The following is a 20,393-nucleotide window of genomic DNA, read 5'->3' on the forward strand; positions in this document are numbered from 1 at the left end:
AAATGAACTAGGTTAAGAAAAAGATAAATGAACTAGGTTAAGAAAAAGACAATAACTACAGTGGTTTTGGAAAATCTATACAGAAAGAACTAAATACTAATAATCACATCAAGATGCTACCACAGAAAAAAAGCTTTGCTTTTCTGTACTTGAGTAGTCCAGTAAAAAGTTAAAGCCCAGGGCCGGCGCCGTGGCTCAATAGGCTAATCCTCCACCTTGCGGCGCCGGCACACCGGGTTCTAGTCCCGGTCGGGGCGCCGGATTCTGTCCCGGTTGCCCCTCTTCCAGGCCAGCTCTCTGCTATGGCCAGGGAGTGCAGTGGAGGATGGCCCAGGTGCTTGGGCCCTGCACCCGATGGGAGACCAGGAAAAGCACCTGGCTCCTGGCTCCTGCCATCGGATCAGCGCGGTGCGCCGGCTGCAGCGGCGGCCATTGGAGGGTGAACCAACGGCAAAGGAAGACCTTTCTCTCTCTGTCTCTCTCTCTCACTGTCCACTCTGCCTGTCAAAAATAAAAAAAAAATAAAAAATAAAAAAAAAAGTTAAAGCCCAAAGCACCTGTCGGCTGACCTCAGTGAACATGCCAAGTCCCTGGCAGCACATCTTGTGATGACGACACACCATGGGGGTCAGTTCTCTTAATGGAAACCAAGATAATCTAACTACTGAGGGCTGAACAGATTCCAGGGTATACAAACACATGAACTGTGCACTATGTTTATTTCTGTAACAAACAAGGTGGCTGTCACAGGACCCCTTACAGAGGACAGAAAATAATAGCAAAAATGTTGGTAATTAGTACTTAAATCACTTTTAATAAGCCATAAAATTGCATTAAAAATGTTAGGAAAAAAAAAAATGTTATTATGCAGGATGGAAATCCCTAGGGGAGGATAATTTGTTATCTAATTAGCCTTCCACCTATGGCACTCACAACAGAATGCCAAACTGTATAAAATTCACAATATAGTACACACAAGGCTATCTAAATATCCCTGTCTTAGGACTTATTTCTTGGTACCCTGATCATATTTTTTTCACACTAAAAAACAGAATTACACTCTATTACCATTTAATTTTTTCTCCAATGTTTTTCTGGAAATTTGGAACAGAATTTCCCGTAAAATACTTCCGATGCGGCCTATGCTGTGGCACAGTGGGCTAAGCCTCTGCCTGTGGTGCTGACATCCCACATAGGTGCTGGTTCGTGTTCGGGTTGCTCCTCTTCCAACTCTCTGCTACCACCTGGGAAAGCAGTGCAGTGGCCCAAGTGCTTGGACCCCTGCAGCTACGTGGGAGACCCAGAAGAAGCTCCTGGATTCGGATTGGCTCCGCTCCAGCTGTTGCAGCCATTTGGAGAATCAATGAACGGAAGACCTTTCTCTGTCTCTCCTTCCCTCTAACTCCTTTCAAATAAATAAAATCTTAAAATAATTTCTAAAAGAAATTTTTGAGGGAAATTTTCCAATTACAATAATACATATTTTTAGAGTAAACCTTGTGATACTTTACGGAGTGACTCTTTCTACTATTACTTAATTTATTCACAGACCATCCATATACTATTTTTCCTCCCCATGGAAGTCTTTTTTTTTTTTTTTGGACAGGCAGAGTGGACAGTGAGAGAGAGAGACAGAGAGAAAGGTCTTCCTTTGCCGTTGGTTCACCCTCCAATGGCCGCCGCGGCCGGCGCGCTGAGGCCGGCGCTCCGCGCTGATCCGATGGCAGGAGCCAGGTACTTATCCTGGTCTCCCATGGGGTGCAGGGCCCAAGCACCTGGGCCATCCTCCACTGCACTCCCTGGCCACAGCAGACAGCTGGCCTGGAAGAGGGGCAACCAGGACAGAATCCGGCGCCCCGACCGGGACTAGAACCTGGTGTGCCGGCGCCGCTAGGTGGAGGATTAGCCTAGTGAGCTGCGGCGCCGGCCGGAAGTCTGTCATTTTTAGAATTTCCATAATATAAACATGGGTCGTCTAAGATATGAGCTTCTGTAAAAAAATGTTAACAAGAGGCCGGCACTGTGGTATAGTGGGTAAAGCCGCCACCTGTGGCACCCGCACCCCACATGGGTACCATTTAGGTTCCAGCGGCTCCACTTCCCATCCAGCTCCATGCTAATGCACCTGGGGAAGGAGTGGAAGGTGGTCCAAGTGCTTGGGCTCCTGCATCCCTGAGGGAGACCCAGAAGAAGCTCCTGGCTTCCAGCTTCGGATCAGCCCAGTTCTGGTAGCTGCAGCCATCTGTGGAGTGAACCAACAGATGGAAGACCTTTCTCTGTCTCTCCCTCTGTCTGTAACTCTACCTCTCAAATAAAATCTTTTTAAAAAATTAACACTTTTGATAATCCTGCCATTTACTGGCTCTCAGTAAAATCCTAACGTTTAATAAATCATGAATTTCAAAGGAGTAAATTATATCTTCATTTACCCCATGGTTTCCTCTTTGTTATTTTTATGTAATTAATAAAATGACCAACATCCATTACACTCAGATGTTTCCTCACTTCTATAACTGTTTTTAAAAAGTGTGACTTGTTGCTGGCTGAAGCTTTCATATGGAGGCTGAATTCAGAGCTCCTCTACTTTCTGCTTTGAGTGTGTGCCCGTGAGTATGTAAACACCAGCTGCGAATGCCTCTGTATTCTGTTCAGTGTGCAGTGATTCCAGCTCCAGTTTCTCTTTCACACTATCTTGCTTGCATCTTCTGTGACACGACTTGCGAGAGGAAGTTCTTAACATGTGAGTCCTCAATGTGTTTCTCATCTGCATGAGTCTTCTGACGCATAATGAGCTGTGATTTCCAACAAAAGGCTTCACCGCATTCAGTGCATTTACAGGGTCTCTCCTGTGTGTGTTCTCTGGTTTGCACTAAGGATTGATTTCTGAGAAAAGAGTTTTCCACATTCGTTACATCCATAGGGTTTCTCTCCTGAATGAGTTCTCTGATGTACAATGAGCTGACATTTCCTAAGGAAGGCTTTTTGGCACTCACTGCATCCATGGGGTTTCTCCCTCATGTGTGTCCTCTGGTGTACAAGGAGCTGTAGTTTCCCACTGAATGGCTTCTCACAGTGACTGCACTTATAAAGGTTTTCCCCTGTATGAGTTCACTCATGGACAACGAGTAGTGACCTCCAAATGAAGGTCTTCCCACACTGACTGCATTCGTGCGGTTTCTCCCCCGAGTGTGTTCTCATGTGTACGATGAGGTAGAACCTGCTGCTAAAGGCTTTTCCGCATTCACTGCACCCGAAAGGTTTTTCTCCTGCATGAGTTCGCTGATGTGAAATGAGCTGGTCTTTCCTATTAAAGGCGTTCCCACATCCATTGCATTCACAGGGATTCTCTCCTGTGTGCGTTCTCTGATGCACAGTGAGTTGTGAATTGAAACGGAAGGATTTCCCACACTCACTGCATCCGTGTGGTTTCTCTCCCATGTGCATTCTCTTAGGTATGATGAGGCAGGACTTGCTCCTGAGGGCCTTTCCACATTCGCTGCATCATATGGTTTCTCCCGTGTGACTTCTCTGATGGACGACGAGCTGAGACTTCAACTAAAGGCTTTCCACACTGACTGCATCCATAGGGCTTTACTCCAGTGTGAGCTCCCTGATGCACGATGAGCTGCGACTTGAATGTAAAGGCATTTCCACACGGAATGCAACCATATCGTTTCTCCCCGTATGAGTTCTTTGGTGTACACTAAGGTTTGACTTGGTATTAAAGGCCTTCTGACATTCATTACACCCATCCGGTTCCCTCCTGTATGAGTTCTCTGATGTACAGCAAGCTGTGATTTCAAACCAAAAGTTATCCCACAGGCACTACATTCATAAGGCCTTTCCCCTGCATGAGTTCTCTGATGTGAGATGAGCTGGTATTTACGTCTGAACGCACTCCCACATTCGTGGCATTCATAGGGGTTCTCTCCTGTGTGAATCCTCCGATGTGTAACAAGTTGTGAATTAAAACCAAAGACTTTCCCACAATCACTGCATTCGTGAAGCTTCTCTCCCGTTTGAGTCTTCTATGTACAACGAGGTATGACTTGCTCCTGAAGGCTTTGCTGCACTCGCTGCACACATAGGGTGTGTCCCCGGTGTGACTTCTCTGATGTATAACAAGCTGTGACTTCACACTGAATGCTTTTCCACACTGAAGACACGCATAGGGCTTTACTCCTGTATGAACACCCTGGTGTACAATAAGCTGTGACTTGAACATAAAGGCTTTTCCACACTCACCACAACTATATGGTTTCTCCCTTGTATGGGTTCTTTGATGTACCATAAGGTTTGACTTTGTACTGAAGGCCTTCCAACACTCACAACACTCATATGGTTTTTCTCCTGAATGAATTATTTGATGTATAATAAGCTGTGATTTCAAATCAAAAGCTTTTCCACATTCATCACACCCACAGGACTTCTGTCCCAGGTGAGTTCTCTGGTGTGAAAGGAGCTGATCTCGCCTGCTGCAGACTTTCCCACACTCACAGCAGTCACAGGGATTCTCCTGCCTGTGAGCTTGCTGACGCACCGGAAGGCGTGACTTGCTGCCGAATGCTTTCTTGCAGTAACTGCAGTCCAAGAGCTTTTCTCCCCTAAACATGTGTTGGCATGTAAGTTGTGACTTCTTATTGACAGTTCTCCCAGATCCATTACTTTCACAGTATTTTATTCCAATAAAAGTCTGCTCGTGTTTAGAATGGGAGAATGATTCTCCATGTACAGGAAACCCATTAGCATTCTTCCCATCATAATTAGCAGTGAAATCTATATTATCTTTCAAACTTTTTATTAAGCCCACTTTTGTGAGGATTTTGTCTTGAATAAATGTAATCTGTACTAGAACATAGTTTTCCAAATGCAGTACATTCAAGGCTTTTTGCCACACTTCTCAGTTTGTCCTGATTTTCCAAATGTTCATCAATTTCCCAGGCTTCGTCTAGAAATGAACATAATTCCATGTTATAAATCATAATGTGATACTAGCACAACTTAAATATTAACTTAAATTGAATGTCATGAGGTTTTTCAGATAGTTTCAGATATTAGATCTGAACGTTAAAAAAAAAAGTGTGAATGTATCCAAACTACTGGAAACTGGAGAAAACAAAGAAAAACAAAAACCAAACAGGTGGGGCTGGTGCTGTGGCATATCCATCTGTGGCACCAGATTCCCATATGGGTGCCAGCTCATGTCCTGGCTGCTCTTCTGATCCAGCTCTCTGCTAATGTGCCTGGGAAATCAGTGGAAGATGGCCCAAGTGCTTAGGGCCCTGCACCCACGTGGAAGACCTGGAAGAAGCTCCTGGCTCCTGGCTTCAGATCTGTGCAGCTCCGCCCATTGCGGCCATCTGGGGAGTGAACCATCGGATGCAAGATCTCTCTCTCTCTCTATCTCTCTGCCTCTCCTCTCTCTGTGTAACTCAGACTTTCAAATAAATAAATAAATAAACTTTTAAAAAATAAATAAATAGCACAGCTCTGGCCGTTGCAGCCAATTTGGGAGTGAACCATTGGATGGAAGACCTCTCTCTCTTTTCTCTCTTTTTCTCCTCTCTCTGTGTAACTCTGACTTTCAAATAAATACATAAATCTTTAAAAATCAATCAATAAAAATAAATAAATAAAACTAGCAAGACTAGGAAAGGGTACTGCATTGTAAAGGAGAACCAAGTGTATGAAGAAGAACTGAGAAGAGTAGAACGAGCATGAGAAAGGTGACAAGGCAGTGGAGACAGTGCAGTAGGAAAGAAGATTCCAGTTTCTGAAAACGAGGCCAGACAGTGCCCATGCAGGGAAGATTCTGGTGTACCAATCAAACCTAGGACCAAAAAAGGCAGATAAGAAATGGGTGTGGCTATCAATTCCACTAGAAGAAAAAGAGCTTAAATTTTCAAGATGGAAGTTGCTATGGCTTGATTGTGTTCCCTTCAAAATTCACATTGAAGGCCGGCGCTGCGGCTCACTAGGCTAATCCTCCGCCTGCGGTGCCAGCACACAGGGTTCTAGTCCCGGTCAGGGTGCCGGATTCTGTCCCGGTTGCCCCTCTTCCAGGCCAGCTCTCTGCTGTGGCCAGGGAGTGCAGTGGAGGATGGCCCAAGTGCTTGGGCCCTGCACCCCATGGGAGACCAGGAGGAAGCACCTGGCTCCTGGCTTCAGATCAGCGCGGTGCGCCGGCAGCAGCGCGCTGGCCGCAGCGGCCACTGGAGAGTGAACCAACAGTAAGGGAAGACCTTTCTCTCTGTCTCTCTCTCTCATTGCCATTCTGCCTGTCAAAAAAATAAAAATAAAAAATTCACATTGAAGTATAATCCCCATTGTGGAAGTATTAAAAGTCCTTGTGAAAAGAATTAAGTCATAAGGTACCTGTCCTCATGGAGTGGTGCCTTATAAAAGGGCTGGAACAACTAGTTTAGGTCCTTTTTGCCATTCTTTCTTTTCCCTACCGAGAAATCAGCCATTAAGGTGCCATCTTGGAAGCAGAGGGCAGTCTCTCATCAGACACCAAACTTGCCTGATAATGAACCTCTCGGCCTCCAAAACCAAGAGAAATATATTTCTGTTCTTCACAAATTACCCACATTGCAGAAGCTCAAATGAACTAAAGTCTTTTGGGGCCAGCACTGTTGTACAACAGGTGAAGCTGCTGCTTCAGATGCCTATATCCCATAAAGGAGTGCTGGTTCAAGTCCCAGCTACTCCACTTCCCCTCCAGTTCCCTGCTAATGTGTCTGGAAAGCAGCAGGCCATGGCTCAAGTCCTTGAGTTCCTGCCACCCTGTGGGAAACCAGATGGAGTTCTGGCTCCTGACTTCAGTCTTGCCCAGCCCTGGCTGTTGTGGCCATTTGAGAAGCAAACCAGCAGATGAAAGACCTTTGTCTGTCCTTCTCTCTCTCACTCTGCTTTTCAAATAGATACATAATTTAAAAAAAGAAAAAAAAAGTCTTGAGAAAAAAAAAGTTGGCTTATTTGAAGGGGAGAGACAGAAACCCCAAATGGCCACAACAGCTGGAGCTGGTCCAGGCTGAAGGATCCCAGAGCTCCATGCATTGTCTTCCATGTGGGTGGCAGAGGCTCACATACCTGGGCCATCCTCTGCTGCTTTCCCAGGCACATTAGCAGAGAGCTGGATTGAAAGTGGAGCAGTGGGGACACAAACTGGCGCTCTAACATGGGAGACAGGCATTGCAGGAGGCAGCTTAGCTTGCAGCACCACAATGCCGGCCTCTTTAACAAATAAAAAGCTTCGGGCAGCCGTCATTGTGGCACAGCAGGTTAAGCCACAGTCTGTAATGCCAGCATCCATATGGGTGCTGGTTCAAATCCTGGCTGCTCTGCTGCCAATCTAGCTCCCAGCTGATGCACTTGAGAAAGTAGCAGAATGTGGCCCAAGTTCCTGGGCCCCTGCACCTACGCAGAAGGAAAGTCCTGGGCTCTTGGTTTCAGCCTGGCGCAGCTCTGGACGTGATGGCCATTTGGGGTGTGAACCACCAATGGAAGATCTCCCTCTCTCTCTCTAAGCCCGCCTTTCAAACAAATTAATTAATTTAAAATTTTTTAAAAAAGTAACTAAAGTTTCTGAAAAGTTACCCCATGTGGAGTGGATGGTTACCTTAGTGGTTTACATGCCTACACAGGAATACCTGAGTTCAATTCCAGCTCCAACTCCTGATTCTAGTTTCCTGCCAATGCAGACCCTGGGAAGCAGCAGTGATGGGCTCAAGTAACTGAGTTCCTGTCCCACGTGGGAGGCTCAGTGTCGCTCCCCCTCTTCGTGGAGGAACGACACTAAGCCCTGCCTAGGCTTCATATCCGAGTCACGGCACCATTATGTCGCTCCCCCTCTTCATGGAGGAACGACACAGGACCCTGCGCTGTTCTTTTGTCTGCTCGGCCCTCCCCGGGTTTGCTGCTGGTTCTTCCCGGGTTGGCTACTGTCCCTTCCACCTCCGTGGAAGGGCGGTTCCCCCTGCCACATTCCCCACTTCCGCGGGGGAGCGGCACACCGCCGGCCGGCTCTCTCGGGGGCTGCTCAGGTGTTCCTTCGGAGGTTCCCCTTAGATGTTCCTGGTGCATGTTGTCTCTCTCCTCCTTTATAGTCCTCTTCCACCAATCCCAACTCTGCTACCCACACGCCGAGTATGCTGCTCTCCTCCAATCAGGAGCAGGTCCCACAGTTTATTGGTTGAACTGGAGGCAGCTGTGTAGAAGCTGTTTCCCTTCTCAGCGCCATATTGTGGGAAAGCAGATGCATAGAATAAGTCTTAATTCCAGTAACTTAGTCTAGTCCGAGTTGCTCCCAGTTGCTCCCCACAGCTCAGACTGAGTTCCTTGCTCCTGGCTCTGGCTCCAGCCTAGCTCCAGCCCAGCCATTGCAGGCATTCAGGGAATGAACCAGCAGATGAGAATTCGGTCTGTTTGTTTGTCTTTAGATTTATTTATTTATTTGAAGTCAGTTACAGAGAGAGAGGTGGGGAAGAGATCTTCCATCGACTGGTTCACTCCCAAAATGGCTACAGTGGCCAGAGCTATACCACGCCAAAGCCAGGAGTCAGGAGCTTCATCCAGGTCTCCCACATGGGTACAGGGAGGGGCCCAAACACCACTACTCTTTCTGGATTGGAAGTGGAGCAGCCAGGACATGAATCGGCGCCCATACTGGATACCGGCATTGCAGGTAGTGGCTATGTCCTAGCGTCAGCCCTTGTCTGTTTCTCTGTCTCTCAAACATATACTTTTTTAACCCTTTTTTAAAAATTTGTTTTTTACAGATACAATATATGAAGAAAATGGTGAATATAAAAACAATGTAAATACAAAAACAATGATGAATATAAAAAAACAAAGCAATGTTTGGTATAACAATTTAGTTGCCACTCAGATGCTGGCAGCTCACAGATGGAGTGCCTGGCCTGAGTCTGGTTACACTGTCCTGCGAATGCAGCAGGTGATGGCCAAAGTACTTGGGCTTCTGCCACCCACGTGGGATTCCTGGCTCCTGGCATCATACTGGCCCAGCCCTAACTGTTACAGGGATCTGCAGAGTGATCCAATGGATAGAAGATCTTTTTCAGGATATCTCTATTTCAACAAAGACCCCTCGGACTCAGAAGGAAGACAAAGAGAAGCCAGGAGAGCACGAGGGAAATCATCACCACGTGGCACAGTGTGAGGCAGGTTCCTGGGTCACACACGTGAGAGAGGGCAGGGGGTTCAGGCTGGGTCAAGGACATCACGAAACGGCACGAGAATGTGTTTAAGGGACAAAATGAAGACATGAACACACTTAGCACGGAAGACGTACAATCCCTAACAAATATCAAAAAGAAGGAAGGAAGTTGGGACTGTAGTTGTGGAATTTAAGTGGAAGGGATTTAACAGTACAATTTTAAGAAAAAGAAAGTCAATTAAGGTGAGAGAAAGAAGAAAAACTTGGTTAAATGAATAATGAAATGAGCTCACTGCCAAGAAAGTAAAAAGGAAACTGAGAGGAAAAGGGGAGGTGGTGAGATTCTAAATGAGATCAAGAAAGTGCAAAGAAGGCACACTGATTCTGAATTAGGGGAAAGACCTCAACGTCGCTAACCCTCACCTGGATGCCCGGACTTGGGATCTGGGCTGCATCATCCACAGGTCTTCTCCTCGTTCCAGCTGCAAGATGACATTGGCTATGGCATGTTGATAACCTAAAAAGAGAAAATCACAGACGACCAAGACTAAACTACTTGGGATTCAGGGACTCTGAGGACTGAGAAAGATCTAGCTTAGAGATAGCATGCTGAAGCTTCCCTTTTGTACTCTGGCATAGTAAAGACCAATCAACTGGAGTATTCTGATGTCAACAGAGGACTAAGAAATGTGTCCTGGGGCTGGTGTTGTGGCACAGTGGGTTAATCCCATATGAATGCCAGTTCAAGTCCTGTCTGCTCCACTTCCAATCCAGCTTCCTGCTAATGTGTCTGGAAAACTAGCAGATGATAGCCTAAGTATGTGGACCCAAATACATAAAAAAAAACCCACACGAACCAGAAACTGTGGCCTTTAAATTTAAGCCCCAAATCCCAAAGTATTTTATGGAAGAACCCCAGCTTTCATAACGAAGGCCAAGGGTTGGGGGGATGGGGTGTAGCCTAAACATCATGCACACTCCTCCTCAGGGATGTGGCACTTACCTAGTGACACCAGGAGGCTATAGTTCTCCAGCATCACACTCCCTCACAGGTGCTTCTGAGCGGGGTCCAGCAACTTCTCCTCCTCCCAGGTAAAACCCACAAACACAGCCACAATGACAATGGTCCCTGAAATAAAATATTCTCATCCAATCTCAAGTTCTTTTACTGAGTTCATAGAAAACAATATGCTATCTAGGGTATTGATCATTTACATAAATAATCTTTAATAAGGAAAAACAAAGACTGTATTGAAAACATTCATAGCAGTCATCGCTTCTCTCTCTTTTTTTTTAAAGATTTATTTTATTTATTTGAAAGTCAGAGTTACACAGAGAGAAGGAAAGGCAGAGAGAGAAAGAGGTCTTCCATCCACTGGTCCACTCCCCAACTGGCTGCAATGGCCAGAGCTGTGCCAGTCCGAAGCCAGGAGCCAGGAGCTTCATACAGGTCTCCCACACAGGTACAGGGGCCCAAGGACTTGGGCCATCTTCTACTGCTTTCCCAGGCCATAGCAGAGAGCTGGATCTGAGGTGGAGTAGCTGGGACTTGAACCAGTGCCCATATGGGATGTCCACATTGCAGGTGGTGGCTTTACCAGCTATGTATGCCACAGCACAGGCCCCAGTCATCTCTTCTTTCAACATGGGAATTGGGATAGCCTCTCTGTAAAGTTCTGAGCTGGGGCAGGTGTTGTGGTGTAGTATGTTAAGCCACCATCATACTGGATGGTGGTTCGAGTCACAGTTGCTCTACTTCTGACCCAGCTCCCTGCTAATGCACCTAGGAAGGCAGCAGAGGATGGCTCAAGTACTTGGGCTCCTTGCCACCCATGTGGGAGATTCAGACAGAGTTCCAGGTTCCTGGCTTCAACCAGGCTCTGGCTATTGCAGTTATTTCGGGAGTAAATCAGTGGATGGAACATTCTTTCTCCTCTCTGTCACTCTGCATTTAAATAAATAAATCAATCTTTAAAAAAAATAAATAAATAAAGACGGTTTTAAGCTGACTTGGGACCATCTACACAGGAGTCCTGAACAGAGAACCTTCAGTGATAAAGGAAGGGCAGCTGGGGCCAGCATTGTGGTGCAGCGGGTAAAGCTGCCGCCTGCAATGCCAGGATCCCATCTGGGCGCTGGTTTGAGTCTCAGCTGCTCCACCTGCCATCCAGCTCTCTGCTAATGGCCTGGTAAAAGCAGCACAAGATGGTCAAGTGTCTGGGCCCCTGATCCCACATGGGAGACCTGGAAGAAGCTCCTGGCTTTGACACAGCCCCAGCCCTGGCCACTGTGACCATTTGGAAGATTCTCTCTCTCTTTCTGTAACTCTGACTTTCAAATAAACTAAATCTTTAAAAAAGGGGAAAAAAAACTAAAACAGAAAAGCAAGTCAGTCGTAGGCAAAGAAGGCCAATTGATGACCCTGGACACACAGTACTGACCTTTAGGTACCAGGATTTTCAACTGGGTGTAGATGAGATATGGTCCTATCTTTAAGAAAACGTCAGCATTGTATAGACAAACAGAATTAAAGACATGGGAATCAAAGAAGATAGGATAACAGAACAGAACACTGCCACAAAGGAGGAAGGAGTCCGTGCTACACTGGCAGCACCAAGCACAATCTGTGAGACGGCACTAGAGAAGCAACCAATGCAACAGAAGGCGCATTAAAACTTGGAGCACTGGCATGGGTGCTTGGGATAGCAGTGAGGATGTTGCTGGCCTGCCCACATTTCCTACTGGAGTGCCTGGGTGTGAGTCCCAGATCCAGCTTCCGAATGCAGGCCCTGGGAGACAGCAGTGACAGCTCAAGGAGCTGTGTCCCTGCCATGGGAGACCTGGATGGAGTTCCTGGCTCCTGGTTTTTGCCTAGCCTGGCCCCAGCTGTTGTGGGCTTTTGGTGAGTAAATCAGCAGATGGGAGATCTGTCTTTCTCTGCCTTTCAAATAAATAAAATACATAAAAAAAAAACTTGTAAAAGGGCACGTAATCGTTGACCATTTCTGACCACTGCCAGAGCTTTAGCATAAATAACAAGCATATGAAAAGATACTTATACAGTATAGCTACCATTTCCTGCTTAAGAACTATCTTTTAGATTTGTGTCTTTTTGTTAATGCTGTTGCCAGCAGAATGCAGAGAACCAACTGACCAGATATGAAGAAGCACACACACACCCTGCAGCTTTGGGACCTGAGTCCAGCTCCCTTCCACACTCCCTCCCACTCCGAGTAGCACATCTCCCGTTGGCTTCATCCCAAATACCCATTCACCTGGGCAGGGTGATAACATTCTTGTGTCTTGCTTTGATGCCTCTTTTTCTAAATTTAAGATGTTTTCCATTAAAGACAATCTTGACAGTAACTGACAAGTCTTTCTACACAGGTGTTAAGGGGAAGGGTTTATTTTTTGTTCAAGACATGTAGTGGGGGCAGCGCTGTGGCGTAGCAGGTAAAGCCACCGGCTGCAGTGCCGGCATCCCATATGGGCACCGGTTCAAGTCCTGGCTGCTCCACTTCCGATCCAGCTCTCTGCTATGGCCTGGGAAAGCAGTGGAAGATGGTCCAAGTCCTTGGGCCTCTGCACCCATGTGGGAGACCTGGAAGAAGCTCCTGGCTCCTGGCTTCGGATCAGCGCAGCTCTGGCCATTGTGGCCATCTGGGGATTGAACCAGTGGATGGAAGACCTCTCTCTCTCTCTGCCTCTCCTTCTCTCTCTGGGTAACTCTGACTTGCAAATAAATGAAATAAATCCTTATTAAAAAAAAAAAAAAAAGACACGTAGGTTTCCTCCCTGCAAGAATTCTGTTGACAGGGGTAGGAATCTCCTGAGTGGTAACCTGAGTAGTACTATGAGTTGACACTTAACTGCTTTTAGATACTTTTTTATTCAGGCCATCTTTTATACTAGACCTTGAAAACTAGAGTTGAACGTAACAAAAAAGATAATTATTTTATATTTCATAGTTTTCATGGATCTTATCCGAAGGAGTATGTCAAAATCCATTAGTTTGTTATTGGAGTAGTTTCATCTCAGAATAGAATGTTGAATATTATTTTTTGACCATTTTTTTAAAAAAGGAAAGGCGCGCGTGCACGCGCATGCACAGAGAGAGAGAGAGAGAGAGGATGAGAGAGAATATCTTCCATCCATTGAAAGCCAGAGGTGGGCCAGGCTGAAACCAGGAACTCCATTCAGCTGTTCTACAGGGTGGCAGGGGCCCAAGTACGTGGGCCACCTTCTGGAGCATCAGCAGGGAGGCAGATCGGAAGCGGAGAAGCTGGAGTGGTAGCTTAACCTGCTACTCTACAATGCCAGCCCCTGCCTGAACTCCTGTTGAAATATATTTATGTGTCTTAAATTTCATCTTCTTATGGCCTCTCAAATGTATGTATCTTATATTACACACTCTAAAAATAAAACTGTCACCACAGATAAATCCTCATTAGTAACAATTCTGTCTAGGGTTAGGGTTAGGGTTAGAATTCTGTCTTTGACTCTTAAATGTAAAAACCAAGTCACTACTTGTCAAATTATTAAACCAAGAAAAGAAAAAAGAAAAAAATGGGAATAAACTCACAAGGAACTCACCCAGGACTTGTTGATTTTCAGCTGTTCTTGGGAAACAAACAACCATTCTAGGACTTGCTCTGTTGTGTGACTTTGCTGCCTCTCCCTGGGGACCCCAGGAAAGGGTTTCCGGCCAGAGGTCCCTCTGCCCAGGATGCACTCTTGACCTTGCAGTTTTCTGATCCGATCACACAAAGCACCTTGTTCCTGGAGAGGTGGGACCTGTGGACTCAAGAGCAAGCGTAATTTCACGCGTGCACATCCAGTCTCTGGCTGGTGAATCGCGCACAGGGAGCCTGAGCTGGGTGTTCTGTGGTGTGGCTGGTGCCACTGCAGGATAAAAGATGAAGCCTGGCAAATGAATGACAGTCCCACCCAAACTCTGCACAGGCCCCCGGGAACCCGGAAAATTCACCTGATGTTTAAACAAGCCCTGGCAGCCACTTCAATGAGATGATGCACACCAGTATGAAATTTGGAATGCAATGACATCTCAACTCTTGACATCCAGATGTCTGGAACAATTCATTTCACTTCTGAGTCTGCTGTCTGTGGCCATCTGAGACCACCAGATACTGAGAAACAATCAGCAAACAGATCTTTCCAGAAACACAGATTCTCACTCTGAGGGAAAGCTGCTGGACATAGAAAGCAAACTGATCAGCACAAGAGAGAAGATGTAGGGGCAGCGAGAGGTAAGAGAGAGGGATACAGAGGAACAGAAAAGCAGAGGAAAATAGGAGAAAATCGCTATTAGAATGAGGGAGTGGAGCGAGAAGGCTTAGATAACAAGAACGAAGCATCCAGAGGAGTTCATCCCAGAGCTAATTTTCACAAAATAAAACATGCAAACATGAGGAAAACATTAGAAAACAAAGCTTGTTGGACTCCAGGAAACAGAGGCTCACAGGCAGAAAAAAGGCTTCCTGATGAGGCTGAACAGGCCGTGATTTCAGCCTTTCATGCTAACAACAGTGGCAGGAACCCCAACAGTGATGGCAGAGAAAGATATCCCAAGCTTGTCCCAGCCCCAAACAGAAAATTCTAAAACCATAAAAAGCCCCATGCAACAGTGCTAAGGGGGTAAAAACCAAATGAGGTTTTAATAAACAATACAAAATACCTGGCCACACATACACACACATACACAAACTGTAACCTAATATGTCAAAATGAACTAAAGAAATTAGAGAAACAAAACTTTGAAAGGACAAATATATGATAAATAAAAGAGACTACAAAGCAGACACCTATACAACTGGAGAATGTGAAATAAGAAATAACCAGAATTCAGAAATGAAGTAGAAAAAAAAATTCAGAAATGAAGATTGAATTAGCAGAAACATAGAAAAGGGCCACACAAGCTAGAGAACACAGGTAAAAAGTGGAGAAAGCCTAAGGAAAAAATTAAAAATTCAAGGGAAAGATAAAATAATGAATGAAATGGCACATGAAAAGGTTGTTCACAGAGGCATTTTTTATAACCCAGACACTTGCAACAAGAAAACTGGCTAAGTAAACCATGGTCCATCCACACAATGCCCTATCACACAGTCACTCAGAGAAAATGAGACCTGGGTAGGGTGGGAGGCAATGGCAGGTGAAAACCAGGAGAGCGTGATAGACAGAGAGCTGGCTTTGGGGGCTGGCTGTTTGGCATAGTGAGTTTGATGCCACTTGGGACGTCCACATCCCGTATCAGAGTGTCTGAGTGCAAGTCCTGGCTCTGCTCCCAATTCCAGCTTCCTACCAATGCGTACCCTGTGCTCAAGGATTTGGGTCCCTGCACCAAGGCAGGAGATCTGAACGGAGTTCTTGGTAGCACCTGGCTTAGGCCTGCCCCAGCCCTGGCTATTGTGGACATCTGGGGAGTAGACAAGGAAACAGAAGATCTCTCTCTCTCTCTTTCAAATAAGTTAAATAAATTCTTTTTTTAAAAAGCTAACTTTGGTGTAAGGCAAGGGGGGACAGCACATATGTATACACGTGTATATTTGACACATAAATGGAATCATACAATATTTAGTCTTTTGTGTCTATCTTCACTTTGCTTAGTGTTTTTTCTTATTATAGCCTGTATCAATAGTTCCCTCCTTTTTCAGCTGAAGAGTATTTCACTCTGTTCAAATGTTCACCAGTTAACAGACATTTAGATTATTCCCTAGAACACAGCAGCTGACCTCTCAGAGCCTTCTTTGTTCATACGGGGCAACTATACACCCCACGTGGACACAACAAGGTATTGACCTGGGCCTGCTTTGTCACTTTTACTTGGTCCTGAGTGCAGGGAGCTGAAAAATGACCTTCACAGGTAACCCATCAGGCCCAGGAGAAATCCTCATTCCATATCCAGAGACAACAGGGAAATGGATGTAGAACCGGATTCAAGTCCTGGCTCTGCACTGAGCAGGAGCGCAACATGGACTCCGATTCGCCTCTCCGGGCCTCAGTATCCTGACCATCCAAGAATGATGATGATGCTCACTGCCAGGGCCTACTGTGAGGTTTCCAGGTGCTAACACCTAGTACAAATTTAGCCCAGAAATCAGAGATAAACACTGAGCACTAAGATTTGGTTAAAATGGAAAAAAAATCCCACACATATATGTAAACACTTAACGAAATAAACAATTCTAAAAAATGGCAACCATTAAGATGAAAAGCATACACTGGTTTTTAGAAAAGAGAACTCTATCTTTAAATATCCCCCGGCTCTCCAGTGCCTCTTTTTAAAAAAAAAAAAATTTTATTTATTTGAAATGCAGAATTACAGAGAGGCAGAGGCAGAGAGAGAAGCCTTTCATCCGCTGGTTCACTCCCAAATGGCCACAACGGCCGGAGCTGAGCCAGGCAAAGGCCAGGAGCCAGGAGCTTCAGCAGGTCTCCCATGTGGGTGCAGGGCCCAAGCACATGGGCCATCCTCCACTGCCTTCCCAGGAGCATTAGCAGGGAACTGGATGGAAGGTGGAGCAGCTGAAACTTGAGCTGACAGCCACATGGGATGCCAGCATTTCAGGCAGAAGGGTCTCTGAAAATCCTAAGTAGGTCACATTGCTTTTTTTTTTTTTTTTTTTTAAGATTTATTTGAAAGTCAGAGTTACAGAGAGAAGGAGAGGCAGAGAGAGAGGTCTTCCATCCGTTGGTTCATTCCCTATTTGACCGCAATGGCCAGAGCTGAGCAGATCCGAAGCCAGGAGCTGGGAGCTTCCTCCAGGTCTCCCACGCGGGTGCAGGTCCCCAAGGACTTGGGCCATCCTCCACTGCCTTCCCAGAGCTGGATCAGAAGTGGAGCAGCCGAGACTCAAACCAGTGCCCAGATGGGATGCTGGCACTGCAGGCGGCGGCTTCACCCACTACACCACAGTGCCAGCCCCCAACTGCTCCCTTTCTTAATATCACCCTTCTTTTTCTTTAATTTTATTTATTCAAAAGTCAGAGAGTTACACAGAGAGAAGAGGCAGAGAGAGAGAGAGAGAGAGGTCTTCCATCCGCTGGTTCACTCCCCAATTGGGCAACAGCCAGAGCTGCACTGATCTGAAGCCAGGAGCCAGGAGCTTCTTCTGGGTCTCCCACGTGGGAGCAGGGGCCCAAGCACTTGGGCCATCTTCTACTGCTTTCCCAGGCCACAGCAGAGAGCTGGATTGGAAGTGGAACAGCCGAGTGTTGAACTGGCAGCTATTTGGGATGCCGGCACTGCAGGCGGAGGATTAACCTACTGCACCACCGCGCTGGCCCCCTCAACCTAAATTTAATATCTCAGAATGTTGGGTGTCTTCACTTCCCAAGCTGACCTCTGCCATGTCCACCATACACTACCGCCGCCCACTCTTAGAGCACCTATTAGGAAAATGACCAATTCATCATTAAACTTAGGACCGGACGCGAGGTCCAGCAAACAGAACATGATAAACAATGTTGTTGATTAAATCATGGAACAAGCATGTATTTTTCCAAGTGGGGCTCAAAGATGTTACACACAGGAGACAGTAAGTACTGGTTGGAAAAAAAAATTGAGGACAGATGCTTGTGCTTTGCTTAATTCAAAGTCCAGAATGCAAACTTGGCAGAAAAGAGACGGGAGAGGCGCAGTCGTATGCCGGTTCGAGTCCCGGCTGCTCCACTTCCGATCCAGCTCCCTGCTAATGCACCTGGGAAAGCAGAAGATGGCCCAAGTGCTTGGGCCCCTGCGCCGGCGTGGAGACCTGGAAGAAGCTCCTGGCTCCTGGCTCCGGATCAGCCCTGCTCTGGCCGCTGCAGTCATCTGGGGAGTGAACCAGCGGATGGAAGACCTCGCGCACGCGCGCGCTCTCTCTGCCTCTCTGTAACTCTGCCTTTGAAACAAATAACCCTTAAAAAAAGAAAAGGGAGAAATGAAGTCCGACAACCGGACCAAGACTGACGGCGCCCAGGAAGGCTGAGGCCACGGGACCCGCGCGCCCCACGGCGGCACGAAGGCTGCGACTTACCCAGACGGAGGCCGTCCGGACCCTCGTGCACGTGGTGTGCGCCTGGCGGCCCCGCCCGCAGCGCAGACCCATTCCCTGCCGCGGCCACAGAGGTCCTCGGCTCCGACGCCCATCAGCCGCGTCCTCCTGAGGCGGGAGGCAGAGGCCTCATCAGCGCTGCGCGCTCCCGCCGCGGCCGGCTCCCGCGATCCTCCAACAGGGACCGACCCCGTACGGCGCCGCTGCCCTCGCCTCGCGGATCCGCCACCAGGCGGGTAAGCGCCAGGCCGGCTCGGTCCTCGCTGCGGACTCCGCGGCGCTCGCCCGGGTCCTTCGGCCACGGCCTGTGGATCGGGCGAGGACGGCCCCCTCCAGACTGGGGTGTCTGGGTGACCCCAACATGGAGCGGACGACCCCGCAGGCCCAACCTCTCTCCATCCGCGCCGAGCAATGTCGTTCGTGACGGGCGCACAGAAAATGCGTAAGCGCAAGCCGACGGCAGACGGGACTACAACTCCCGGAAGGCTCTGCGCCAGGAGGCGCGGCTGAGGTGCGGGGGCGTGCGGGGGCGCCCGCGGCTCGGCCAGATCGAGGCTGTCCGCTGGAGAGAAATAGTAAAATGCTTGAGAGTAGCGCAGGGGTCTGAGGAACAAGTACGGTAGCCTCTGCATCGCCAACGTGGCCGTAATGCACTCTGCAATGATACCGAAGATCCTTTACAAGCAATATTTCAATGAAAAATCTTTCCCAAAAAATTGGTGATTCCCATTTTGGGGGGTAACAGAAACCAGCTGAATTCTTTCGCTTGTGCCCCCAATCTGCTGCCCTGTTGTTTTAGTGGAAGTCGGTGAAACAGTACAACGTGAGACCACAGAGGTAGGCTGTTTCTACTCTTACTCCGTTTAAACTCATCGGTCTGGGCCGGCGCTGTGGCTAGCAGGTGAAGCCGCCGCCTGCAGCGCCGGCATCCCATTTGGGCGTCGGTTCTTTTTTTTTTTTTTTTTTTTTTTTTTTTTTTTTTTTCCAGGCAGAGTGGACAGTGAGAGAGAGAGAGACAGAGAGAAAGGTCTTCCTTTGCCGTTGGTTCACCCTCCAATGGCCGCCGCGGCCGGCGCGCTGCGGCCGGCGCACCGCACTGATCCGATGGCAGGAGCCAGGAGCCAGGTGCTTTTCCTGGTCTCCCATGGGATGCAGGGCCCAAGCACCTGGGCCATCCTCCACTGCACTCCCTGGCCACAGCAGAGGGCTGGCCTGGAAGAGGGGCAACCGGGACAGAATCCGGCGCCCCGACCGGGACTAGAACCCGGTGTGCCGGCGCCGCTAGGCGGAGGATTAGCCTAGTGAGCCGCGGCGCCGGCCTGGGCGTCGGTTCTAATCCTGGCTGCCCCGCTTCCGACCCAGCTCTCTGCTGTGGCCTGGGAAAGCAGTGGAAGATGGCCCAAGTCCTTGGGCTCCTGCACCCGCGTGGGACACCTGGAAGAAGCTGCTGGCTTCCAATCAGCTCAGCTGCGGCCATTGCGGCCAGAGAGTGAAGGAGAGGATGGAAGACCTCTCTCTCTCTCTCTCTCTCTCTCTCTCTCTCTCTCTCTCCCTCTCCCTCTCCCTCTCCCTCTCCCTCTCCCCCTCTCCCTCCCCCTCCCTCTCCCTCCCCCTCCCCCTCCCTCTCCCTCTCCCTCTCCCCCTCGCTCTCGTTCTGCCTCTGCCTGTCTGTAACTCTGCCTTTCAAATAAATAAAACAAAATTTATTGGTCTTTTTGTGTTTTGCATTTTTTAAAAAAGATTGACTTATGTATTTATGATTTATGTGTTTGAAAGAGAGAGGCACGTGGGGTGGAGGGGAGGGAGAGGGGGAAGGAGGGGTCTTCTGTCCACTGATTCACTCCCCAAATGGCTGGAACTGGGCCAATCTGAAGCCAGGAACCTGGAGCTTCTTCCTGTTTCCCATTTCGGTGCAGGGGCCCAAGCACTTGGGTCATCTTCTGCTGCTTTCCCAGGCCATAGAAGAGAGCTGAATTGGAAATGGAGCAGCCGGTACTCCAACCAGCACCCTTATGGGATGCTGGCACTGCGGGCAGTGGCTTTACCTGCTATGCACAATGCTAGCCCCTGAATTCTTTCATTATGCATAATTTTATAACATCATGCATTGGCTGTTTGGAAAGTATCAGCTCACCGTCTCCCAGGGTCTGGAAGCAGAG

General features: G+C 47.9%; 1 protein-coding gene across 1 annotated transcript; it reads right to left on the bottom strand.

Moving 5' to 3' along the window:
- Positions 1 to 702: 702 nt before the first annotated feature.
- Positions 703 to 18,650, bottom strand: ZNF268 (zinc finger protein 268). Its single transcript, XM_008250009.4, is given in 13 exon segments — positions 703 to 2,841; positions 2,843 to 3,556; positions 3,558 to 3,684; positions 3,687 to 3,761; positions 3,764 to 4,030; positions 4,033 to 4,799; positions 4,801 to 4,948; positions 4,993 to 5,000; positions 9,602 to 9,695; positions 10,182 to 10,295; positions 10,298 to 10,307; positions 13,772 to 13,972; positions 18,217 to 18,650. Coding segments are annotated over 13 exon segments (2,751 nt in total). The 5' UTR covers positions 18,289 to 18,650; the 3' UTR covers positions 703 to 2,687.
- Positions 18,651 to 20,393: the final 1,743 nt, after the last annotated feature.

This window comes from Oryctolagus cuniculus, chromosome 21, assembly GCF_964237555.1.
Source record: "Oryctolagus cuniculus chromosome 21, mOryCun1.1, whole genome shotgun sequence".
Lineage (NCBI taxonomy): Eukaryota > Metazoa > Chordata > Mammalia > Lagomorpha > Leporidae > Oryctolagus > Oryctolagus cuniculus.